The following is a 27,307-nucleotide window of genomic DNA, read 5'->3' on the forward strand; positions in this document are numbered from 1 at the left end:
ATCTGTTAAAGGACTGTGAAATCTGTAGAAACACACAGCTATTAAGAAGGGGTCTAAGAAAGTAAACAGAGAGCTTGCTAGCACTTCAAATACCTTCACTACAGGATGAGACTACGAGAGAATTCCTAAAAATATTCGGTAGGTTTTTCCCTAAACCCATACAGCCAGGTACAGATTTAGAAAGGTAAACTTGAAGCTGGCACCTTTCCATTAGCTAGTAAAAACAGCCTCCAAATGCAGAAAAAGACGTCCTTTCCTGTTTGCTCTGCACTAACAGGTGGTACTCAGTCCAGAGACACCAACAAGCTTTTTCCAAATGTTAGGCATCACACTGTTCCCCACTGTATTGAATACTCAAACATGCAGAATAAAATTTAAAAAAAAACCCTTATAGCCTTTGTTCAAAAGTTCAAGAAAAATGTGTTCGCTGACCAACCTTGAAAGAGGGTAAAAAAAGATGAACTTTGTGCTCCACTATAGTAGTTAGCTACAGAGGTAACACTTCATTCCATCACATCCACAGTCCCAAAGTCAAGGAAATGCAAGAGAGTCTGTAGTCGTAAAAATGCTTTTTGTTAGAGCTAGATGACAATAAAGATGTCAGGTACCATTCACGGTCAAAACGCTATTAAAAACTTTCCAAATCTCCCTGTAAGGGTTTGGAGCACACACAGACTACGATGCAAAACCTGATAAACTTTTTGCCAGGAATCTGACAGAGACAAAGCTTAAAAGTTTCTTGGGTTGACACCACGACTTAATTCCAGGCAAGCAACTATGTGCTTCTTCACAGAAGGTTAATTGTGCTGGTTGCCTTAACAGCAAACAATAAACAGTAAATCTCTTGCCTTGTGTTTTATATGACGTATACACATGCATATTAATTCCTCCTCCCTTCAGAGCCCCCTCCAGGCAAACCCAGCCTTATATCTGTTGCAAACATTTAAGGAAATACTAGAAAGGGAAAAAAAAAACGGATAGCAAAACCTCTCAGATTCCAAACAGGCACAAAAAAAAAAAAAGAAAACGATTTCCTCTGAGAATACGGCGATCCTTATAGTGGAACAGCTGAGTGTTGCTGGCACAAAACATTTCGGAACTAACTAGGGCAGCTGTAATAAGCGAGACTAGGTCATCCCTTAAGAGATCCCTGGAGCTCTAGCACTATAACATTCAACTATGTACCCAAGTGATAAACAGCAAAGGCTACTATCCAGATGTGCAGTAGTCTGATAAGGAATTTCCTCTCTTTGCCAGGATAATGGATTTTCTAATGGAAAAATCTGTCTCATTTGAGAACAAAACCACACCGCCAGACTTTCAAAGGACTCCAAAACGCCAAGAGAGTTTCACTGTGTAAGGCTATGCAGTAAGGAGGCTGAAAACTGAGGCTACTCTCTATGTGAACACAGATATTCTACATTTAATGCTAAGAGAGAGTTTGTGCTATATTAAAAACTATTCTAAGAGCTTTCAGATAGACGAGCTTTTGTTTGTGACAGAAAAATCGGGAGGGGGGGGGGGGGAGGACATGCATAGCAAAAAAACGTTTGCAGCAGTAAATCTCCTGTCACCTACTGAAATGAATGTTTAAGTGACCATTTTATTATGTTCTCTTTAGGCCTATTTTACATTTGTGTACACTTTGTGCTATTAAAATTGCAGCCCATGAAAGATCCAGACTAAGCATCCTTGCATTTTCTAAAATTTAGTTATTTACTTACAGTATTTGATACACCGTCACTCAGATGTGCCTGCATCTAGATGTTGGAAACAGGTAAGTAGGCAAAAACAGCGCCCAATTCATTGTGCATCAATAAGCTGCTGTGTGCATTTCTTCAGTTAACACAGGATAAATCCAACGCTGCTTGCAATATTCACGGAGGAATTTGATCGTGAGCAGCAGACTTTTTAATAACCAACACCATACCAACCCTTCCTGACAACCTTTTACATAATGGTGAACAAGGAGACCCTCAATGAAGGTCAGATAGTTTCAGAGGAAATGCATGCTGTAATTATAGCCACATGCTACACACCGGACAAGTACAGTATGTTTTCTCCAATACACACAAGACGGGAAAACCCTTAAGCACCTCGGTTGCTAAAATCAAATCAATTTCATTCCCAGTTACTGATATGGAAAAGCCATGCTTCACATTTTAAAATAATGCACAAAATAAATCCTCGTGTTACCTACCACCACCATTCAGGACCTCACAGAGAGAATATTTTTTATAACCCAATATCCTAGCTAAGCAGGTGGTCTGGGATTTGTAGTGTAAATTATCACATGAAGAAAGTGCTTCAGCACTGAGAAGAGTTATTCCACAGCACAAATGGAAATAAAATATATATATATATTGGCCACAACAATCACATAGAATTTATAAAACTTTGTTGTACACATAACAGATACACATCTGGACACATAATATGCTACTCCGAGACATGCTTCATTACGTTTTGAAGCTGTCAATAAATATGTGCAAAGAACAGGATTGCCAAAAAAACAAAAAAAAACATTTAAAGAAGAAATGCAGAGAGAAACACCATGCAGGTTATATTTTAATCTTTCTGACTTTGGGTTACACTAAGTTAGGTGGGTTTGTCTCTCTTCTCCGATTCATCTGGTCACTGAACACATTTGTTCCTTCACAACCGTGAAGGCCTCTGAAGTTTTCAGGACCAAAAAAAAAAATAGGTCCGGCTTCAGTGCAAAGCCATAAATTTAATCCTCAGAAAAAGTCAGCCCAAAGCAAACAGCAAACCCTGCTGCACGCTCTGCTTCTCCCCGAGAGCGCTTTGGGCTGTTGTAAACAGCTTAACAGCAGCGCTAGAAAATGGACTCTTGCCTGAGTTTCTAAACTTTTCCAGCATTTGCAGTCCCCCCTGCATCTCAAGACATCACAGAGTAACCACAAGCATAAAGTTGCCTTTTAATTTCTTCTCCTGCTCTTTCATTAGTCTCAGTTTTCTAACCAGAATTAGAACTCACTCCAGTCAGAAAAAGTACTTTCTCATTAAGAGCTCAGAAAACACAATGTGAATGCTAATTTATTTTCTTTTAAGAGAAAAAAAAAAAAAAAAGTCATGCAATAGGTTCAGAACCTAAACTCACATGCAAGTAGGCATGTGTGCATAAATGTGCACATATATTTGTAAAAGAATTTTCACCAATGGTATGAGTTACAAATACGTGACACGTCAACTCTCCTTCACAGATTTCAATTTCAAGAACTCTAGAAATTTACACAGTCTTTCAAAGCCAAACAACACTCTGTTAGGGGATAAAGTAAACCCAGCATTTTATTATGCATGCCTCAGAATAACTTGGGGAATCCTGCCTAATGCTTTAAAACTGTATACAGATGCATACAGATGCTTTAAAACTGTATACAGATGCATTCGTTAAAAGTTTGTCTTTTAATATATGCAAAGATGTAAAACCAGAGCCTTCAAAAAATGCCCTATTCAAAGGCTAATGAGAACAGTTTCCCTTTTATTTTTTTAAACAGATTAAGTAAATCATGAAAAATAAGTCTGCTTATATAAAACCATTGTTTGCCTTAGTTTAATTTCAGTATTACAGGAGAACCAAGAACAAAAAAAAAAAACATAGGAGCTCATAAATCAATTATAGCATAACTAATTTCAAATGGGCATCTCATAGAAATATCAAGCAATCTCAGTTCACGCCTATTATTTCCTAATTCCAAATCTTGTTCCATAAAATGTGTTTTTTTTTTTTAATGAAGTCCAAAATCTCACATAATTTCACTTTATCACAGGCACTCCAGCAGAACCAAAGAAAGAACCTACATCAGGCATGTTTCAGGCTATCCTGTGGTGTCCTCTTCCCTGGAGAAGGCCAGAAGAGTTCTCAGGCAACATCCAACATGAAAGATTTATTTTTTTTTAACATTACCGTACCTCAAAATTTCACTAAACCATCTCTAAGATATGACTATGCAATCTGGTTGTGCTATTATGCTACAATTTAAAAGGTCTGCATTGAGTGGAATAGTCTAGGATAGAGCAGTGGACTGAGAACCAGGGAAGCCCAGTTCCATTTTCACCACTGCTCCTTGTCATCTTGGGCAAGTCACTGAGTCTTTCATTGCCTCAGATATAAACCTAAAATTATAAGCTCTCTAGGGACTGGGAAACACCTACTGTGAAAGGTAAATCTGAATTCCATCCCCTTTCTGGATGCTCACTCCTCCCACCATATGTTGATTTTGGGTCTCATTTATCCAGCCTGTCCACACAGACATAGGATAAGCATAAAACACCCAAGTCCCTTTGTATGAGACTATTACCTTTGTGTCTATAAATGCAATTGGCGGGGTAGATATAAACAGCAACTGAGATTAAACATATGCATGCCACATAAAATAAAATTTCTCTCCATTTGTAACAAACTTTATCAAAAGGAGATACACATATCTAGCCATCCACCCGGTGTACAAAATCACATTCCTGTTAATCAACATATTTCTATCCTTCACAACCTGCATCACAATGCTTGCAGGTACAAACCTAAATTGTCAAAAAAAAAAGAAAAAAAGGTACTTCAGTGCAAAGTACAAATACACTACTATTTATCGTAGGTGAACATTAGCATCACCCTCAGAAGTCCTAATCACACAGTGCTACCCGGTACTGTTCAAATAAAAAACTAAAGCACCAGCTTTTTTTCCCCTCTTCCGATACTGACCAGCTTCATTTTCCAAGGCTAGAAAGACTAACCGTCCCCATTTCAAATTCCACAAAGCCAGATGAGACTTTGCTTTGCAGCTACCGACAGAACAGACCTTTTTGGGCTTTGTATATACATACGAGGCAATGATTTAAACACATTACACATATACTGTATGTTCTCAGCATCTTCAGATATTTACATTGTTAGATCACCCCCTCGCTTCACAGCTGTGTTGGTGCCAACTGCCAAAAAAAGAGAGAGGTACACAAATCAAGATGTGTTACTTCTGTTCAAACAATGCCGCTGTTCATTATGGAACAGAAAGAAACTGTCAGACTTTCACCTCCCAAGAGCCCAGAACTGGGAAATTCTTGAAGCTGAGGCGCTTTTTCAAATGGTTTCAGGCAAAACTGAAGTGCATTGTTCAAAGCCTAGGCAATCTCATAAAAAAAAAAAAAAAAAGAGACCAAAGCACAAGAGATGAGCCAACACGTTTTAAAAAAAAAAAAAATTCTAAGATAACAACCCCAACAAATGCAACCGGCATGTTGAAGGTAGGGGAAGAGTGCCCAGATTTGCAATCTCTGTTTATTTGGGGAAAGGGGTGGTTTCAATTGGCTGACTGTTTTATTTAAGTTTCTTTAAGTATGACTGCACCAAGGATCCTGTTCAACTTCAATTTCAGCCAAATGGTAGCACAATCTCAACACACTATTGTTTGTGGAAAACAAAAGGAAACTGGATGCCACTTAATTAGCGAGTTTGTCAGCCCGAAATGTTTTTGCAAGCCTGCTGAACAAAACAGTTGAACAGACACAACGTGGGACCGGATACAACCCATTCCGAAAGTTATCGCCACCTTGGGAAAATGCACCTTTCACTGCAACAAATAAAAAAAATAGGCAGCTGTTGCCAGCTTTACTCTATGGATTTATTTCACCAGGAAAACTCTGCAAGAAATGTATTGACAAAAGAGATGGTGCTGGTATTGCATTTTCAGCAAAGTTCAACTGAATTTCGACAACTTCTACAACATTTTACGAGTTCGGCCAGTTTCTGACTCCTTCTCATTGCTGTCAAGGGCAAAATAGTCACCAATTCTGTAAATACTATAGACATTACGTGGAATATCACACAAACTGCAAGTTTTTCTATTTCTAAACCCTGTGCTAAACAATACGGCGAACATGTCTGTTTGCTCAGTTGCATTCTGGAGTTCGGCCATAACTTTGCGATATATATATGTGTGTGTGTGTGTGTGTGTGTGTGTGTGTGTAAATAAAAACCAGTTAACTATCAGTCAAATAAACTCTCTAGCATACACAGCAACTCCCTCCCAAGTTTCTACATATCCAGTCTTCCAAAGTCATGGCCCAGGTTTTATCCACATGAAAAAGTACAGTTCACAAAGTTCTTAAACAAACAACAACAACAAAACCAGTGCTGTTACTTATAAAATGTTAAATGCCACCTTCCAGACCAAAGAATTAAAAAAAAAAAAAAATTCATCCAAAGTGGTTTACAAATTTTTTAAAAAAGTACATTATATATATATATATATATATATATATATATATATATATACACACATACACACACACATATATACACCATCCGATACATAAAATCAACGTAATAGCCAATACACCCCTCATACGTTTATTACATTCTCCAAAGCACCCCACTACCATCAATGATTACCTCAATATCATTCCTTCCAGAATGATCCGATAACGATAACTAATTGGACATAATAGGCCGGATTCTATAAATGGCATCCAAATGTCCACAAATAAAATCATGTGCTAACAAATTGAGTGCAAACAGTTATTTGTGTTAATTGGCAATATTTTTTATTTTCATGCATCTTACTAAGCGCTATTCTGTAAGATCTGAGCACGGACCTTTATAGCGTGCAACTCAAAAGGGAGGGGGGGGGAGTTCACTACAGATGCATGCAGTATTACTGAACAACAAGATCCGTACTTAACTTACACATCAGGATTTACACTAGGTTTCAGCTAATCCCGGTGCTACGCGCTATTCTATAAAGACTAAAATATATAAAATGTAAATGTGTATATGTTGATGATTCTCTGAATGTGTGCATTATCAGATCTATTTTGCTTCAACTGCAGCTGCTCTTGACACTCCTTCCTCCCCATATAAAGTTAACACTCTAGGCAACTGCCTAGTTTACCCAATGGTTACACCGCCTTGGGATCCCTGAAACCTTTGGGCCCTTCATACGTATAGCCCAAAAGTTAAAATGTATGTTATATAGGGCCCTGTTTACCAAGCCGTGCTGTAGGCACGCTACCGTTTTTTAGCATGCACTAACACTAAAGACATCCATATATTCCTATGGGTGTCTCTATCGTTAAAGCTTGCTAATCTTTAGCACCCGCAAAAAACAAACCAAAAAAAAAAAACCCACTAGCACACCTTAGTAAACAGGGTTCATAGTATTGCAATATATTTTTTAAAATTTATAATATTATTGTGGCTTGATCAAAGCTCTTCAGAAAGGGCATGTTATTAAGTTTCAAATAAACAACATTTGAAAAAAACTGTTTCAGACATCAAAAATTCTTAGCCTGCCTCCAAAAGAATTAGACAACTCTAAAATGTCACATATTGCAGAGTAAGTTTTCTGTTACACTCACTTATCCGAAGAACAGGAGTTTTAGAGTCACTGTAGGAGCTAAATGTTCACATTTGAAAACAGCAAGTTACAATACCTAAAGGCAAATTTCCATTCTGTTAAGAGGAAGCATCTTTACTGGATCCACTAGTAGCTATTAACGCATTCTACTGACCAAAGTGTAAACACATCAAAGTTTAAAACCAAAATATTTTAATGATTTATTTAAAATGTCTTCTATGCTATTCATATATTCTTTGCACACCTTAAACGTTCCTCCTTAAAAGTATGTTTATAAGGATTTAAATTAAAATTTAAGAAGAAGCATCTATACTTCACTAAATTATCATCTTTTTCTGAAACGTCTTGTGTTATGACAACCAAACTTCTTAAAATTGCCCTGAAAAGGTTGGAATATTCTCCAAAAATGTTCAAAAAGCCTTTCCTCGGCTGCAAACACAGCCCAGACTGCTTAATGAGAAAAGTTTCTAAACAGATGCATGTTTAACTGAAAAGCATATGCTATCTGTAAAGAAAAGAAACTGCTGGACCAGAACTGAAGGCAGAGAACGGAGAAACCCCTACTAACAATTCAGCAAATGCTCTCTAAGCCACATTACTAAAAGGAAGCATATCCTACAGATACAAGGCTTCACTAGTTGAAGTCTTTAAATATTCACTTGCCTGTTTCTAACTCAACTGCTTCTTTGTTGCATCTTAATCTTAGCTGTCCCTATTTCATATGTTATATTTTCACACCTAATTCAAGAATAAACATTACATACTTATTTAAAACACAGGCATATTAAGATTTGTAAGCCACATTGAACTCAAACTTTTTTGGGATAATGTGGGATATAAATATCACAAATAAATAATCTCCCTGGGTTCACACTGCAACAACAGGTCTCAATGACGTTTCAACTTAGAACTTTTCCAATTTTTTTTCGACAGAGCATTTCTGGAACGGCAAAGAAGAAACTGTCATAACTTGTGATCACAAATACATCCTTCAAAAGTCAATTAAGTCAGAACAAGAAGGAAATCTCAAACACACTTGATTTTGACTGCAAGTTGAACATTCAAATACACTTCTTGCTTGCTTCCCTACTTTAAGTTCACAGCCAGGGAATGCCTCCTCTCTGGGAAGGATCAAGATGGCATCTGTGCGAGACCTGAGAACAGAGCTTACTTTTTTCATATGCAAGTTGAATGGGGAAGTGAAAGGTTAAGGGGTTTTATCCAGCTGAAGATCCAGCATGATACAAATGATCAGCATTTGGTGAGCACCATGCCTGGCAGCAGCTCAAACTGGTATCTCAGGACCTAGATGTAACCTCTCTTACCAGAGCAGCAAATACCACCTCCCCACTCAGTGTCATCAGGGACGCCAGGTAATTGGGCAGAATCGCTAATGGCTAACTTCGCAGTGCAGAGGAGGAACGCTGAAGAGAGCCGATGGCCTCTATCCTCACTTCAACCAGCTTAAAAAAAAAGAATCGGGGAGGCAAGACTGGTGTCTAGTGATCTAGTAACTGTGGTACCCCCTAATATGGATGACACAGGAGAGGTAACCCCTACTTTGGCTTTTCTCTGGGGATAAAACCGAAGATTGCTTCCTATAAAGTTTGTAAATTAACCAATGTTATTGCTTATGAGATAAACAATACAGCCTGCACCAAAAGGAAAGCTGTGAGAATAGAACATCAAATTTACAGTTTGAGGTAGAAGATCCTAAGCTCATTGCTTTGAATGGGGGACTGGTTAAATTGCAGAAATCTAAGGCAATCATATGTAAAGACCAACATTTCTTACAAAATAATTGAAAAATCTAGAAAATGTGGTATGGAAGCAGAATCTTTGCCCAATTAATTTTCCTAGAATAAAAGCCGGCTTCTTCTGTGGATATATCGAAGAAATATCTTAAGTACTGCGTGTCTCTGAAAAAGCTTTTCCTGAAAGTTTATTATTTGCCCCTTTTAAAGAGAGACTGTGGAGAGGAACAGCCTTCAGGAGTAAAGGGGTCAAAGCATTTTTCAATCTAACTGACTTCTAGAATTTTCTGTGAAAGAAAAGCCTTTTCTGGCTACACTTATTCCTGGTCATTATAAATGTAAAGCACCGTTTGCTCACTTACATTTATAGAATACTAGCACTTACGTAGGTAAGTGCTAGATGTGTGTTCAGCACTATTCCATAAATGACATGTGCACTCACTAGTATAACGTGGCCCCTAGGCCTAACATAGGAGACACAGAATTTATTGCACGCTAACATCCTTTAGCGTGTGCTAAGCTTTAGTAAAAGAGCTCCCCACATTCACAGGTGTAACTTACAGAATGCACGCATTTATGCCTGCTATGGACATCACGTAAGTAGGCGAGCTGATGCCTACAATAGTATTATATAGCAGAATCTTGGTGCTCAGATGTTAATACAGAATTAGAGCTACGCACCTGAATTACAAAGTCCAGCTGTAGAACTACCCCCACTACCACTTTATTAAACTCAAAAAAAAAAAAAAACCTTAGTAAGTTATGCCTATCTACCAAAGATTCTTTGTTGTTCTATGAAATGAAAGTCTGAATATATCCTGAATTTCTTCAAGACCATTCAGAAACAAAAGGAGGGAGTTCCTTCTCTCGCAACTTGGAGTTCCACGGTTGGAAGTATTGTTCTAGCTCAATTTTCCTTGTAAATGTATTGTTAAGTGTAACGGTGTAAGGCATATACTTTGAGCCATCTCAGTTAACCAGATTTCTTTCTTCTGATATAGTGGCAACTTTAGCTTCTGCTCCCTCTATGATTTCTGAATTTTAAAAACAATTAGTGTGCTAACTGTATTATAAGTAATCCCACTCATGCTGATATGCCATTATCTTCTCTTGAAAAAAAAAATTTGTTGTTTTCTTACAAACTATGGGAGTGGTCTTTCAATTTACTTGCGAACTGCGAAGAGTTGACTTTTTAGCTGTTTTCTTTTTTGATATTTCCTGTAGTCCTGTTTTTTTAATGCTGAGCTACCTCAAGGTGTAGTGTTATATTGTGTAAAAAGAAAAGTTGGAAAAAAGTTCACAGCTGGAGCATACCGGGTTCAAACCCCAGAGCGTGCCAACGTAACAGTGTTCCTCCAGAACTGTAATCTCTTACAAAGGGTGGAGCACACTCCTGCTAGGTGGAGTGCCACCCCCTAGAGGAAAGGAAATCTGGCTTAAGTTGACATGGTATATTTGATCATTTTCCCTACTTGCCAACTTGAGAGATTGGACTGACGTCAGCTCTGCTGAGAAATCTGTTGCATAACTTGGTCCTTTGCAGGAAAATATACTGTTTGTGTGCCATAGTCGTGGCTGTGTAGGAGGAAAAATTCCCCTCCCCCCCCCCCCCCCCCACAAACACACATATCAAAAACGAAAACTGGAATAAACAGTAATTGCTAAATGCATCTTTTCTAAATTAAACACAGATTTACAGTAATAATTGCAGTACAGATTAAGTGAAAATTTGACAGTGTACCACAATGGCTTTAAGGGCTTCGCAGCCTATTCCCAGTCAAGCAATAAGAAGTCTTCAAGGTTTTTTTGTATCCTTCCACCTCTAACAGTTTTCATGTCCACATATTCTCTAGCTGGGACGACAGAAAAACTTAAGTTTCATAATCATGATTAACATGGGCAGTAATTATCCATAGCAAATGCAGAAAAATTGATTCTCTGTTGTATTAAGGGGAGGTATAAGGGTAATGCATAGAAAAGAAGAGCGACCCAAAAGAGTTACCACAATGTGAACTGCACAAAGCAGAAAAAAAAAACTGGAAAGATCCAGAACGGTGAGGCATGCAAGATTTAATAATTAAAAGAAAAAGAAACTAACTACATCAACTGCAAGCCTTTATTTCCTCAGGCCCCAAACTCCTTTTACATAATTGAAAGGGGGGGGGGGGGACAGGGCAGTATAACTACTAAAACCAAATTCAGAACATTATTAAAAAGTTAAAAGCTACCACTTACTTCTGTCTGTTCTTTTAAAGCAAGTTTTGGCATTTTATCAACTAGGACTAAAGAGAAAGAGGGGAGGAAGCAGAAGAGTGGGGGGAGGAGCAGAGAAAGTTTCCTGCCTGTATAAATTAAATCACTAGGGAACACGTCTAGCCACTGGTTCAAGTATTTAAAGAACAAGTAACGTTTCAGCAACTGCCTGTGTTTTTATTGCATATAGACAACACAGAATACAGCACCAGTCCATGTTTATTTTTCTGTGTTTTCCCAAGACCTGTGTATATTTAGATTTCAAACACAGATGTGACTTCAGTAACAGATTGGCACCTGCAGAACAACATTAAAAGCAAAGCACGGAGGACCCCCATGTTTAAGAATTTTGCCAAATTCAGAGCAGGACAGTCCTCAACAAGAACATGCAGACAGTCTCATCCATTCATTGTAAGGCTGCAATCCTTCAGCTTAGGCTACACATATCTACAGCCAGCCAGAAGTTTCATTTTTGGTGGGTTCTACTGTGATCATGGGGCAGATGTAAAGCAAAAAAAAAAAAAAAAATTTGAGACAAAAATCACTGAAAAGTATAGATTGCATTTGCAAATAAGATAATACATCGTGCTCCTGCACTCAATGATGATATTACAAAAATAAAACAAAAACAAAAGGCAGGAGGAGGATCTGATCAGGACTTCCCTGGTTGTCAGTCCAGCACCCTAACCACTAGGTTACTCCTCCAGTTTTCTACATCACAGGTGTAATGTATTTACAGGTGCCAGAGAAAACCAAAATGGAATAAACTAGTGCACTTTCAACAAAAAATAAAAAGAACACGTAAGAATGGCAAAAAACAAAAATCCTCAAAACATACGTCAAAAATTAAAGAATGCAGACAGCAGCAAACCAAGCATCCTTCCACTGCTAAAAATCAAATTGTCGTAATCTTTCTTAGAATGACCACCTATAGAGGACAAGGTACTGAAACCTTCCAGCTATTCAATCCACAGATTTAGGTGTTCTTATGTTGGCAACAGGTGAATTAATTCTGACTGGGCTCTCTTAACCAACGAGGTTCAATTTTTACAGCCAGCACCAACCAGGTAAGACTTAAGATTACATCCAAACCAGCATGACAAGGTACACCATAACAAAAGTTAGCTGAGATTTAACTCAGTTTGCCATTTTTGTTCCAGATTCTCAAATCATCATAGATTGGCCCAGCATCAGATGGGAAAATCACCTCAAGATCACCTCCGAAAATCATAGGCTAGAGGCAATGCCGCTTAAATCATGAGGAACCTCCCATCCCACCTGATGGATCACGCAAACCTGAGCCAGATCGTATGAGGATACTTCAACAGGAGGAAATAACTAATAGTCAATGTTAATTTAAAAAGAAAAAAAAAAAAAAGACCATCACCACACACGAAAAGTATATTTGGCAAACTCTAATTTGAGTCAACCGTGAAAACTCAATACCAATCAGAACCGGGACTGAGATGCATTAAGAAATCCAGATAAAATTCAAAGGAAGGTACAGGTCACCTGTGTTGGAATTCAAGCAATGCAACTGTTCACTCATTCATAGCGTTTACATCTGTAAACATGTGTCCATTGAGGACTGGATTGTTAAATTAAAACAACCATCCTATGACTAGGTAAGAATCACCCTGGATGAACCAGATCTAAAAATGCTAGACGAACAAGTCACATCTTTATAAATCACCCAACGCTAACATTAGCACAGAAAAATTACAAGGTGGAACTGAAAAACAATTATAATGCTTATATCTACATAGGAGATTAAAAAAAAACAAAAAACACCTCTTGATGTCAAGGAACTATTCAGAAAAACAAAATTACATTGCTGAATACCTTTAGTTTTATTACCTAAAGGGATGAATCCGTGTGACAACACAATATCAAAAGTTACCATATCTTTACATAACAAAGAATAGACACATTAAGAACAAAAACAATGCAATTATTTGAATCTTCTAAACAAAATAAAAATCAACCGGAAGGAAAAAATACATGAATCCGATTTTAGGATTGTATTTCCACTTCAAGAGATTAATTTTACTATTAAAAAAAAAAAAAAATTCTACCAGATCCCAACAACACAAAAGCAAGAAAAAGTTGGTGCCTTTTCTTGTACCTGTCTAGCATTAAGAGTTCTGCTTTGACTCGCGAGGTGTCATATTTGGGAAAGAAATGTCAACGGTTACAGCACCCGAGCCTGCCAAAACAGAAAATCCAGACTTCCACACTGGTTATCCTGTGGAAACTAAATTAAGCAAAGACAAACACTGGCTGGAAAGTCATCAGTCTGCCTGAATGAATAGCTTCATTTTATACTTTAGTAGAATACCTTCATCTGAACGTATTTGTGCTCATGACCAGCATCTTTACTACGAATCTCTGTAGCTGTTGATACAAACTTATCACACCGATCAGCATGCCATCCTTTCTACCTGGCCATGTCCACAAACTTAACCATAAACTAAACTATTTCACAAGTTGAGCGTCCTACACTATTCACAATCCATCATTTATTTCGGCACTTGGTATAGTACATACAAAGTACTGTGGCTCTCCAGCTTTCCTGCATATCCAGCAGCAGACTAAGCCAGACCCTATTTAAGTATCCGGTATCAAGACAGACAGACATGATCCATCTTCCTCCAAAAAAGAATATGTCCCATTTGTCTGATCAGAAGGACATGGCATTGAAAGAAAATAGAACTATATATACATTTCATCGAAATAATGGTATTTCCAAAGTCTTGCCACCGTGACTGTTTACAGGAAAGAGTGCATGTGATCATGCAAGGTGTGCATTTATTCACAGGCTTGCTTTGAAATAGAAATAAAAGTTCACCATTATGCATTTTTTCCCCTCAGAGTTTCTAAGGTGGACAGTTTAAAAAAAAAAAAAAAAAAAGGAACGCATTCACAGAAGCCAGGAGGAATAATAGGATGTGAAAGAACCCAGGCACTTTTTCATTCTCATTTTGTCCACGTCGGGAACTGGCTCCCTGCACTACTTTCCTTCATTCTTTGGCAGCTTTCTTCACTTGATCCACTTTTTCCTAAAACCAACGGGGAAAGTAACATGATGCCACACTGATCGCTAAGTTTTATAAGCAGGGTTTCAAAACCAGGCTGACTGTATGGTTTGGAGTTTCCGGACTTTTTTTTTTTTAAGCTCTGCTCAGCCTAGTGTAATGAAGCCCAGGCCTGTGATTTACATTTATTTATATTCTCCAACCAAGTCCCCTCTGGAATGCTCCATTTACACTCGTGTCTTCCTGACCTCACCTCCTTACTATACAATGTATTTATATAAGGTTTAAAAATACATTTCCAGACGCTAAATGGGGTGACAACTTCAGCGCTTGGCTTTTCGATCAGTAACACTCCTTCCTTCCCTCTACCTCCTCCCCTTTTAAAATGTGCTTTCCAGGGTGCCTGAACAGCTGAAAACCTATTTTCTTTACTTCAGTAATGAGAGAAAAAAAAAGAAAGAAAGAAATACACTGCTGTAAGCAATTTTTCTGACTACAAGATGCAGATAGTACACATATCTATGTGTGTATTTGTATGGGTAATATATACTTTCTCACGTGAAAACCAAAAACAACTCATTTGGAGAAACACAAAAACACACACACACACCAGCATCCTTAACCAGCCTAATAACTTGTTCTTTATAAAGCTGCTGTAAGGCAATGCTGTTAAGTCATATTGCCTTTCACTATATCCCTTCTAAGAAGAAGCCACTGATGGCCAAGCACTACAAATAAAGCCTAATGACTCATTTCAGGTTGTGAGTGAAGAGCAGCTACTGCAAACTGCATGCACAATCCACACTGATCAGAAATAAAAAAAATATATAACTTTGTGTTTTAATAATCAGCAATTCTTTTCACCAATTTAGGAAGTCACCATTCATTATGTCCTTTGCATCTGGGTCAGAGAGAAGTGCAGTGGAAAAGGCACATCAGACTTTTCTTAAATTCCAGGAACTCATGCCACTACACATCATTTCTTCTAGCAGAACTTTACTTTTGACACAAAGCTTATACTGTTAGGAGGAGGAGAATTTCTCTCTTTTTTGGGGGGGGGGGGGAGGGGAACAAGTGAAAAGGTTGGCTCCCTTAACCACTTTAATATCGTGTAGAAATTACCATGGTGGCTTCTCCTGGTGGGACTAAAGCAACGAAGTTGAAAGCACTAAAACAAAAAAAGTTGTGCAAAACTTACTACCATTCATGATTGTCCCTCCGTGCCCCTGCAGCTGCTCATGGTATCCACCAACTTCCAGGAGTTTGTACTACTAGGCTCAGGAGGGGGGCAGAAACAGTGCATGGAGACCAGGCTGGAAAGCAGTTTTCCAGCTCAGGGGCTCTCTCTCTTTCTGTCTTCTCTCTTCCCTCCTCACACAGCAAGAGACCTGAAAGTTACTTAAGAGAGAGCGAGAAAAGAGAGAGAGAAAAAAAAGAAAGCGGGAGAAGGGGGGGAAAAAAAAGCTTTGTTTTTCCTCTGCGTCTGAACTTGACCCCTCTGATCCAGGGGCTACTGCAGTTTGAAGGAGCCAACTTCCATGTCTCCTGCCTTTGACCCAAACAAGAATGGAAATGGCTGTGAAACCCGAGAAGCCCTTCTGCTGCGCTTTCTCTCCTCCCCTCCCCCTCCGGCTCGCCGTCTTCTGCCGATTGAAACTCACTTTCCCTTCGCCTCCCCCGGGCTCTGGATCCCCCACATTTCAGACAGCAACAACAACAGCAGCAGAAGCAGCTCCTGCACGCTCGTCAGCGCCACGCACGCCGCAATCAGAGATACCCAGTCACACGTATAAGGCGTGTGACACGCGCATTTAACTGTCCTCACACGCCGCGCACCCCTCGTCACATGCATTCGGAGACCGGGCACCCGGGGACCCCTCCTCTCCCCTCCCCCGCGGTCTGGCGTCTCTCCCTTTCTCTTCCACTCTCCCTAGTCTAGCATATCTCCCCCCCCCGTGCGCGGTCCGGCATCTCTCCCTCCACTCCACTCCCCTACCCCGCCCGCGGTCCGGCATCTCTCCCTTATTCTCTAACTCCCCACCCCCGCGTCCTACCTTCAAACTTGTCTTTGAGGTCGCCGGCAGCGGTAGCAATTCATACAGGTCGCCTCTGACCGGCCCCGGAGCTTTCCTTCTCCGGCGCCCCGCCCCCTCTGACGCAACTTGTTTCCCTCGGCCGCGTCCAGCCCCCTCTGACGCGCCTTACTATTTACTGCAGGGCGGGACGCGGCAGAGGGAAAGAAGTTACGTCACAGGGGGGCGGGACGCCGGGAAGGAAGGCTTCGGGGCCGGTCTTAGGCAACCTGTATGATTTGCAGTAGCTGCCGCCGGCGATCTTAAAGAAGTTTGGAGGTAGGACGGCGAGGGAGAGAGGCAGACCGGGGTGGGGATTTGGATTTCAGGGCGAGATATCAAGATAAGGGGGGGGGGGGGTCGCATGTTGGTTGCTTAGCGTCTGGTTTTGCTTTTCACCACACTGGAGACGTTGATGAATCGGGCCGGTTACGACCTCATTGGGGTTCCCGCCTGGTTGCTGCCTGGAGGAACGGCGCAGTACCCGTCCTTGGAAATCCTTAAAGAGAGAGCTCTCCTCTAGAAGAGCTGTTTGCAATAAGTCTTGGTGTGTCCAGCAAAAAGCATCACAAGCCTACAAAGCATCTCCTAGATTCCTGCGTTGCACTGATTTGCCCATGCACTGCATTCCTACGCTTGCTACCTTTGAATCTGTAAATGCAGACTCTTTTTATACTCTATAGCGTTATTTTAGTGTTGTTGCAATTTTGGAAAATAATTTTCCCTTTTAACCACTTTGAATAAAGTACACTCAGTGTGTAATGCATGTTTTACAGGTGGAAAGGGCTTTTTAATAAAATTGTATGTCTGTATAAGCATATATGTGTAGGCAGGGGCCATCATTAAGGTGCATGCACATGGCTGCAGTTTTCTTGAACCAGGTGTAACTTTGTTGTGAGAGCATTTGCGCACTGCTGTGGATTATTGTAGGAGCCTCCTGTATAAAGCCAGCTAAACATAAAACTTAACTTTATAAAATAGAAGTGGGAGGGTTTTTTTGTTTTTGTTTGTTTTTAAATTAGCACTCTGTTGTAAAATTACTTTCCGTGTGTATTACTTTGGCAACACAAGTTAGGTGAATAATATTTTCTGAATCTCTAAAGGATGTTCTTCTCTTCCTGGAGCATATAAGCAGCTGCCTTAGTCTAGTGTAGGGGCAAGCATTGTATGCAAATTGATATCATGCATGTTCATTGTGGAAAGTTTGAAAACTTGACTGGGTTGTGGCCCTCAAGGACAATGGTTGCACACCCCTGGTCTAGTGGGTGATGTGCCATAGTGAATTAGGCAAGGTCCCTGGAATGGGTTACTAGATATTTTCTGTACCGCCTTCTGCAGTTCACAAAACTAAAAATTACAACATATAATTTAGAGGAATAGAACTTCATTTTCAAAAAAGACAGTAAATGAGATCTAAACAGAAGTAAGATAATGAGGGAGGGGACATCAGATATAATAAAAGCCAATAAAATTATTATTGTTGGTACTACTGGGCTAGCTGTGAACTGCCTAACTACATTGAAAATGCTGGGTTGAATAGATGCAACCTGTATATAATCCCAAAAGGCAACACTTCAAAAAATACTTCCAAAAACAAGGCTAAAATAAAAATAAAAAAGAAAAACATCTTTGTATGGTGTACGCTCAGCAACTAAAACGAACTTGCACCGATTTGTAGAAAACATCTTTATTTGAACACTCTTCAGCAACTAGAAATGATTATTAACATTTTCCAGATGCACAAGGGTCCCAACACAGACTATATTTCACAGAATGCTTTTCAAGGAACCCAAAAAATGATTCTCTTAAGTACAGCATAAATCACCTATGAGCAAACAACATACAAAGAAATTAGCAAAATGTACACAAGTATAATAACTGATTCTAGTATATATAATCAAATTTTACAGAATATTCAAGGTATTTAACAGCGACACAGAACTGGCAACATACCTGCTTCCAACACTTAACAGAAATGGAAAGCACTGATGGACCAGATCTGGAAGGCCACTCAAATAAAGCAGAACCGCCTCACGGAACCAGCCAATCAGAACAACATGACATTACTTCAATGCTGCTTTCGGCACATAACCTTTCGAGAAATATAGTATGCCCTATCAGATTGACTCTACACTTGTCTTTAGATTGTACACCTGTCTTTTAGATTATAAGCTCCTTGAGCAGAGACTGTCCTTCCATGTTCAATTGTACAGCATTGCGTAACCCTAGTAGCGCTTTAGAAATGTTAAGTAGTTAAGTAGTATTACAGATACGCCCACTATTCTACTTCACGACTGAGGCCCCAAGGTTCAGATGTATGCCAATTGTAAATCCATTTTTGTTCCTGGTGCCATACATGGCATGCCACATCACCACCCCTCAGAAGCACTTGAACCTCCGCCACTACAAATCGCAAATCCTGCAAGGTATGTTTCTGAGAGGTCCAGTGCTGCACCAGGGGGGCATCAACCACACCAGTGTGAATCCTACTAAGGTGTTCCACAATTATAGATCTGACAGGTCTCATAGAGGGGCATAATCGAAAGGGACGGCCAAGTTTTGTTGAGGACATCCTCGCAAAACGTCCCGATGGAGGGGTGGGCAAACCCGTATTATCGAAACAAGATGGACGTCCATCTTTCATTTCGATAATACTGTCGGAGACGTCCAAATCTTGAAATTTAGGTCGTCAGAGATGGTTGTCCCTAGACTTGGTCATTTCTGATTTTCGGCGATAATGGAAACCAAGGACGCCCATCTCAGAAACGATCAAATGCAAGCCCTTTGGTCATGGGAGGAGCCAGCATTTGTAGTGCACTGGTCCCCCTGACATGCCAGGACACCAACCGGGCACCCAAGGGGGCACAGCAGTGGACTTCATAAATTGCTCCCAGGAACATAGCTCCCTTACGTTGTGTGCTGAGCTCCCCAAAACCCTCTACCCACAACTGTATACTGCTATCATAGCCCTTATGGGTGAAGGGGGGCACCTAGATGTGGGTACAGTAGGTTTCTGGTGGGTTTTGGAGGGCTCACATTTACCACCACAAGTGTAACAGGTAGGGGGAGGGATGGGCCTGGGTCCGCCTGCCTGAAGTGCACTGCACCCACTAAAACTGCTCCAGGGACCTGCATACTGCTGTAATGGATCTGAGTATGACATTTGAGGCTGGCAATTAACATTTTGAAAGATTTGTTTTGAGGGTGGGAGTGGGTTAGTGACTACTGGGAGAGTAAGGGGAGGTCATCCCCAATTCCCTCCGGTTGTCATCTGGTCAGTTCAGGCACCTTTTTGTGGCTTGGTCGTAAGAAAAACAGGACCAGGTAAAGTCGTCCAAGTGCTCATCAGGTACACACTTTTTTTTCCATTATGGGTCGAGGACATCCAAGTGTTAGGCACGCCCAAGTCCCACCTTCGCTACACCTCCGACATGCCCCCAGGAACTTTGGCCGTCCCTGCGACGGAAAGCAGTTGGGGCCGTCCAAAATCAGCTTTCGATTATACCGATTTGGATGACCCTGTGAGAAGGACGCCCATCTTCCGATTTGTGTTGAAAGATGGGCATCCTCTTTCGAAAATTAGCCTGATAGCGTGACCCACATATTTTTTTTGTTACATTTGTACCCCGCGCTTTCCCAGTCATGGCAGGCTCAATGCGGCTTACATATTATATACAGGTACTTATTTGTACCTGGGGCAATGGAGGGTTAAGTGACTTGCCCAGAGTCACAAGGAGCTGCCTGTGCCTGAAGTGGGAATCGAACTCAGTTCCCCAGGACCAGAGTCCACCACCGTAACCACTAGGCCACTCCTCCACTCATATACTTTTGGGCAGGGACACCAAATCATATACACCAACCGGCAGATGAACAATTAGTAATACTTCATAATTTATATGTAATAGGTAGATTGGGGTGATGAATGATGTGTACATGCATAGCATGTTGACACACACTACAATGACAAACCAAGGGGTGAATTAGAACAAAGTCCAAAAGACCAGCGCAAGCAAGGAGTAAGAGTGTCCAAAATGTTTATTTGCAAAAAGTCAACTGGCCCAAAAGTTATTCAGAAAAATGGAGGACTTGCCCATACAGACCAATCCAATTTCTTGTTTCCTTTTTCCAGAGAATAAACGATGAAACTCGATTGGTCACTATGGGCAGCTTCACCACTTTTGTGAACAATTTTTTGTTTGTTTTTATAATAGGCTGCAGTGAACCAAGACCCCTTTCTATGCACATACCAAGTGAAAACTAAAAATTAGTACATAGATTAAAGTGCAAACTGTTTTCAGAATATACAAGGAATGCAACCACAGTCACTTAAACTCAAAGGGGTCCTTCTACATTCAGTGCATGCTAATCGGTATCGCTGCTTTATAAAAGGAGCCCAAAGTATGGTCTGCTACCTCTTTTAGCATTCTGTGCTTAGGAAATTAGCACAGCATTATCTGTTATATTTCATGCTCATATCTAAAACTAGCTCTGGCAAATGTACATTCCAAAAACTGACATTCTAGTCACAACAGAAAATAACATTACTTTTTCTATCTTTGTTTATTGGTCTTTTTTCTAATCATGTTGGCCCCAGTCTCTGGTTTATACTTTCCTGTCAAGTTCCTCTTGCTGCTTCTCTAAGTTTGGGAGAAGGATTCCCCCACCCACCCACCCACCCGAGACATAGCAAGAAGGGCTCAGCTGCCCCAACATAACATCCCCAGAGCAACAAGACGAGCTACCAAGAAACAGCAAGAGAGGCTCGACTGCTCCAGTATATCACCTCTTAGTGGGAGCTTATAGGTTTGGGCCTCCAAGCTCCTCTTACTGTTTCTCTGAGGCTAGGAGGTTTCCACCCCTAAATAAACAGGATGAAGAGTTCAGCAGACCTAACATATCACTTTCCAGCCCCAGAGAAACAACAAGAGAGGCTTGGTATCCCCAAAATATCACCTCTCAAACCCAGTGCAATAATAAGAGGTGCTTGACAGCTCCAATGGGGCCACCAAGCCCCTCTTGCTGTTTCTCTGAGGATCCCCTAGAAATACAGGAAGAAAGACTCAGAAGCTCCAAGTTATCAACTCCTACCCTCAAAGAAACAACAAGAGGAGCTTAGCAGCTCTATTGAACTCTGACATGTGCCTACCCCACAAACACTCCCTTCTCTCTGCTCATGCCTTCTCTGCCGTGTTCTCTTGTTTTCCAAACCCCCTTCATGCCATACCCTTACATTGTTCTCTCTCCCCTCCTACCCCTTTTTATAAATGCATACCCATTCCCCTCTTTTTTTTCATCCTTCCCCTTCCCCCTCATTAGCTCAAAATCTCCCCTCTGTACCCCACCTTTTCATCTCCCCATCATCATCACTTTTGCTGTATGCACTCATCACAACCCCACAGTAAAGTTATTTTTCCTTACCCAGTTCTGAGGTTGCAAGTTCTGGGCTGAGGAACTGGAGCAAGACTGCAGCTGCAGCCACAATTGGGTCTCCTGACCTGACTGCATAGCCAGTGGTTCGGAGGAGGCCAGGGAAAGGTGCTGCTTTCTGGCGGTGATGAGTTACAGCAGAGCTCTGGCAGTGGCAAGCAAAGGAGCAAGGCTGCAGCTGGGATAAAATGGGATCTCCTGACTCAACTCCAGGGTCAGGATAGGGTTTAGAAGAGGCCAGAGGAAGGTGATGCTTTCTGTCAGTGGTGGGTCAGCATGGAGCACAGCTGCAACTACAGTAAAATGGGGTTTCCTGACTCAACATGCATGGCTCTGGGGTTCAGAGGAGCCAAGGAAAAGGTGCGGCTTTCTGGCAGTGGAGGGTCAGAATCAGATCTCTGCAGAGAAGCTACAGAGGCATGCTGCACATAGCTCCAATAGAGCTCCTCTGCACATACCCCATGTAGTTTCTGCACCTGTTCCAAATTCAACTGCCACCACTGAAGGTCTGCACAAAATGGGGAAGGGAGCAAGGGGGATCAGTTTTCTTCCTGCTGCATACCCCTGAAAATTTCTCACTACAGAGAGCTCTGTATGTGCCCCATGTAGTTTCTGTGCCTGCTCCAAATTGAATCACCACTCTTGAAGGACACAAAAGAGAGAGGGGGTAAGAAGAATCCATTTTCTTGTCAGTTGCTGTGTACCATGTGTTGGGAAACACTGGTCTATGCCACATTTTATGTTTGGTGAACCAAGGAGCTGTGGAGCCGGTTCCCCTCCTGGAGAAGAGGATGGGCAGGTACTCCATGGTCCCAAAGAAAGGGGTCCATTAGCCCCTTCTAGATCACAAGGGAGTCAATACAGCCCTACTGATACCTCATTTTCGCATGGAACTCCTGCAGCCTGTCATCACGGCTGTGAGGCCAGATGAATTTCTCACCTTGGACCTCACAAAGGCTTGTATGCATATTCTCCTTCCAGAATCTCTCAAATGCTATGTCTGGTTCTGTTTGTTGGACAGCCATTATCAATTTAGAGCAATGCCCTTTGTGCTTGCCATGGCACCTTTTCCAAAGTTATGGTGACGATAGTGACCTTTCTTCGCTAACAGTAGCTTTGAATCTACCCCTATCTGGACAACTGGCTCATCTAAGCAAATTTGGAAAAAGAGTCCAAGGAGACTATGGCTTTGGTCATGGCACTGCTTGAATGTCTCGGATGGATGGTGAATTATGCCAGAAGCCAGTTGAACATCTTCCAGGTCATGGAGTACTTGCGGGTTTGCTTTAACACAAGCAACAGCATGGTTTTCCATCCAAAGAGGATCTGCAAGCTTCAGGCCCAGAACATGAATTTCTGTGCATAACTGGCCCCCAGAGCATGGGATTACCTGCAGCTTCTGGGGTCGGTGTCAATGACCATAGAAGTGGTTCTCTGGGCCACAGTGCACATGAGACTGTTGCAAAGAGCTTTGCTCTGCCCAACCTTATAGAAACTGTTGGCCTGGTGGAACAATTCAGCTCATTTGGCCTAGGGGTTTCATTGGACCCTCGACAGGGTAATGGTCACAATGGATGTCAGCCTGATAGACTGCAAAGTGCACTTTGAGGGCAAGGTAGTGTAAGGCAAGTGGTTTCCAAAGGATGCACTTTGGCCTTTCAATCACCTGAAGACCCAAGCCATCCACTGGCTCTCAACTTGTCCTCCCAAGCCTGGCAAGAATGGCTGTCTGGGTGATGTCAGACCATGCCACCATAGTGCCTTATATCAACAAGCAAGGAGGGACCAGGACTGCAGTGGTGACCCTGGAGGTGGTGTGGGCTTTTGTCATTGGGTGGAGAGCACATTATTAGCCCTCTTGGCAGCTCATGTGGAGGGGCATAATCGAACGCGAACGCCCATCTCCATGGGCGTCTATCTCCAAGAATGGGTATTCGTAGTGCACTGGTCCCCCTCACATGCCAGGACACCATTTTGCGCACACCTTTTTCAGTAGTAGCTCAAGGTGAGTTACATTCAAGTACACTGGATATTTCTCTGTCCCAGGAGGGCTCACAATCTTGGTTTGTACCTGAAACAATGGAGGGGTAAGTGACTTGCCCAAGATCACAAGGAGCAGCAGTGGGATTTCAACCGGCCACCTCTGGATTGCAAGACTGGTGCTCTAACCACTAGGCCACTCCGCCACTCATTTCCTTTTTTGTTTTATTTTATTCTGTTTCTATTGACTCCTTTTCATTTTAAACCAGGCAGTGGTTCTGCTAGCCTTCAAGCACAGCAATGGTTCTGACTCCTTCCACACAGTCCATAAGCTGGATATGTGAAGGGTGTTAGGCTATTTTGAAGGTGACTAATCCTTTTTGCAAGTCCAATAAGCTCTTTGTCCTGTTTCAGGGCCACGCAAGGGGGAGATGGCATCCATAGCTTGCTGGATTAAATTGGCCATTGAGGCAGCCTACATAGTGAGGTGCAAGGCTATTGTGGTGGGGTTGCAAATTTACTCGACCTGAGCCTAAGCACCATGTTGGGCAGAGGCTCGGGCCATTCCACCATAAGATATCTGTCAAGCAATGACCTGGTCGTTACTGCATTCCTTCATAAAGCATTACAAGGTAGACATCCTGGCCAAACAGGATGCAGCCTTTGGCAGCGCAGTCATTCAGAAGGTCTTGTTTTCCCCCTACCGTTAAGTGACTGCTCTTATACAGGAAAGTGAAATTTATTGATACCTGTTAATTTCCTTTCCTGTAGTTCTGCTAGACAAGGCCAAGACTTGCTCTGGAAGACTGTGGTATTAGAGATTGTTTAGGGGTTGTGTTGTGCTCCTTCCTCACTTGAAGTGGGGGATTATGGTCATTAATTACAATGTTCTGCATGCTTTTTCCTTATGCGAAAAGGTGTTTTTTTTGGTCTGGATCCTATATTGCTTAGGCAAAGCAATACTAAAGGATTCCAGCAGGCACCAGCCCTTATACTGGCGATGTCACTGGAATCAGGTTTTGTGCCTCCATCTGCTGGTCAGGAAGGAATACAACCCATTGCTATGGACTGGTCTAGTAGGACTCAAGGAAAGAAACGAATACATATGAATACATTCCACCATTTATTGTATTCTTAATTTGTTCTAAGGGTTTGGTTTGGTTTAGTAAAGCTTTTTTTTTTTTCATTTTGTGACAATGGTCAGGCCTTAAATTTCTCTTAGTTGATTTGCCTTGCTATTTTCTTACATTTGCTGTTATTGAGTTCTTTGCAGGCAGTGACATACCTTTTTATTGGACCAATGTAAGAATTTCCCAAGAATATTACTGTATATGAGCTTTTCAGGCATTGCGGTTGCCTTTCTAGGTGCCAATTTTTCATCCTTGCTCATAAAAAGCAGCTGAATTCAGTTTTATTTTAACACCTTTTGAGTTTCTTACTCTTTTTCTAATTTACAAAACAGGTTTGTCAAGAGCAAAGTTTCCTTGAAGGCGAGTTGAAAACTGTCAGTCAGAAGTGCTGGAAGTGTCGGTGGAAGGTAACAATCCTCTTCCACCAGAGCACTGGAAGTTTCACTACAAGAAGGAAGGGATCTATTCCATGGGAACAGAGGCAACACAAGTCATGGATTGTGACTTTGAATTCACTTATGTGAGAGTGTCATCTGATGAAGTTGATGGTACTTTAAAAGAAAGGCTATGGGAAATTTCAAGGTAGAGTTTCCCATCTGTGCAAACAGGTTGTGGGACTCATTATAACACTTCATCTGCAAACATGCTCACAAAATAAACTCAAAACAGAATGTAAACTAATAGATATTGGAAAAGGCTATGGAAGCACTTCACTTAAATGAAGTCTTTTTTATTCAACGTGTTCGTTTCAACATTTGTCAAAATATAATAAAAATGTAGCACAAGTTCTTTTCAGCCTTTAAATAGACAAACTGTAATTACCAGCTTAAAGTCATAAGCCAAACATTTAAAAGAAAGCTGAATTTGTGTAATTAATTACAAATCCAAGAAAATAAAAGAGAGGATCCAAAGTACACCAACCAAAGTAAAACAAAAGAAGCACAAATGGATCTTCAGGAACGAGACAATGGAAGATTATTGAGAAGACCCGACACGGGCCGTGTTTCAGCGATGAATCATCTGCATCAGAGCTCACAAAAGCTTGTAGCGTTCCTTGAAAAGCAATGCAGATATGCCACTAAAAGAGCACATAATCACAATTCCACGATGAACGTTGATATATGCACTGAAGAAAGCATATAAACGCTAAGAATTGCTCGAGTCCTGCCAGTACTAAAAAGCGCCATTTTTTTCCATCAAGCGCTTTTTAGTACTGACGGGACTCAGGCAGTACCTAGCGTTTATGTACTTTCTTCAGTGCATAAATATATCGATTTATAGCAGACACAAATTTTAAACAGGATCTACACTCAGAGCTCCCTCTTACTATGAAAGGTAACTGTTGAAAAATATACTTTCACAGAATGGTATTTGCCTATACATTTGCATGGAAACTGGACAGTGGTTTTGACAGAAGCTGAAAGGATGTTCAGCCTTACTTGTTCAAAATGTCCTACCTAGATTCACATGGCATATCTGTCACCACTACAGTGAGGAGACTGATCAAGGACACCCTGGCTCTGTAGCTGGATACCCTCACCATGGAGCTTTACCAGCTTCTAGGAAGCTTTTGTAACCTCAGTTTGCTGTAGGTGGTGTACTCTACACATGTTCTGTAGCCAGATGGAATGGACAGAAAACCGCCTGTTTGAGAGGACATAATATTTTAAGGGCCCTGTTTATTAAGCCGCGTTATAGGCGCATTAGCATTTTTAACGCATGTTAACTATGTACGCGTGTTAACTGTGTACACGTCTACAATATCCCTATAGGTGCCTACACAGCGCACACACTAATTGTAGGCGCGTTAAAAATGCTAACACACCTTAGTAAACAGGGCCCTAAGTCTGTAAATTTCTGACTTTTTTCTTTAATTCAGAAATCATCATTCCTAAACAAAGTCAAGAATCAGACCGTGATGCGGTATTGAGACTTTCATTTCGACATTTAGATACACAGTTTGTGGGATCTAAAGTTAGAATATTTCCTGATCTTTCTAGAGAAACACAGAAAAGGCGTAAGGCCTTTTTCGGCCCTTCGTCCAAGAACTTTTGGCCTTGGGCGTCAATTTTGTACTTAAATTTCCTTGTATATGTTGTGTATTATTTCAAACTAAAGAATTTCAATTCTTTGATCCTAAGCAACTGGAAGAATTTTTGTTAGCTAAAGGGAAGGTAAATATCACTGTTTAAGTTGCAGGAGCGCACTGTAGTGATAGGCAGGAGAGAACCTGATGGGTTGCAATAATTTAGATCTGCAGCATAATACTTTCTTAATTTCTTGTTT

General features: G+C 41.0%; 1 protein-coding gene across 2 annotated transcripts in view; it reads right to left on the bottom strand.

The window, feature by feature from the left end:
• Nucleotides 1-27,307, bottom strand: part of TRPS1 (transcriptional repressor GATA binding 1) — a 593,514-nt gene that overhangs the window by 437,762 nt on the left and 128,445 nt on the right. The window contains exons 1-2 of one of the 2 annotated variants that reach the window (XM_030218239.1): nt 16,467-16,553; nt 15,611-15,810 (exon numbers count right to left, since the gene is read on the bottom strand). The exons of the other annotated variant lie outside the window; for it this stretch is intronic. Coding sequence (XP_030074099.1) covers nt 15,611-15,620 — 10 coding nt within the window. The 5' untranslated portion in view covers nt 15,621-15,810; nt 16,467-16,553. Of the gene's footprint in view, nt 1-15,610; nt 15,811-16,466; nt 16,554-27,307 lie in introns of those variants that run through there. 2 annotated transcript variants of the gene reach the window in all.

Source organism: Microcaecilia unicolor, chromosome 1 (genome assembly GCF_901765095.1).
Source record: "Microcaecilia unicolor chromosome 1, aMicUni1.1, whole genome shotgun sequence".
Taxonomy (NCBI): Eukaryota; Metazoa; Chordata; class Amphibia; order Gymnophiona; family Siphonopidae; genus Microcaecilia; species Microcaecilia unicolor.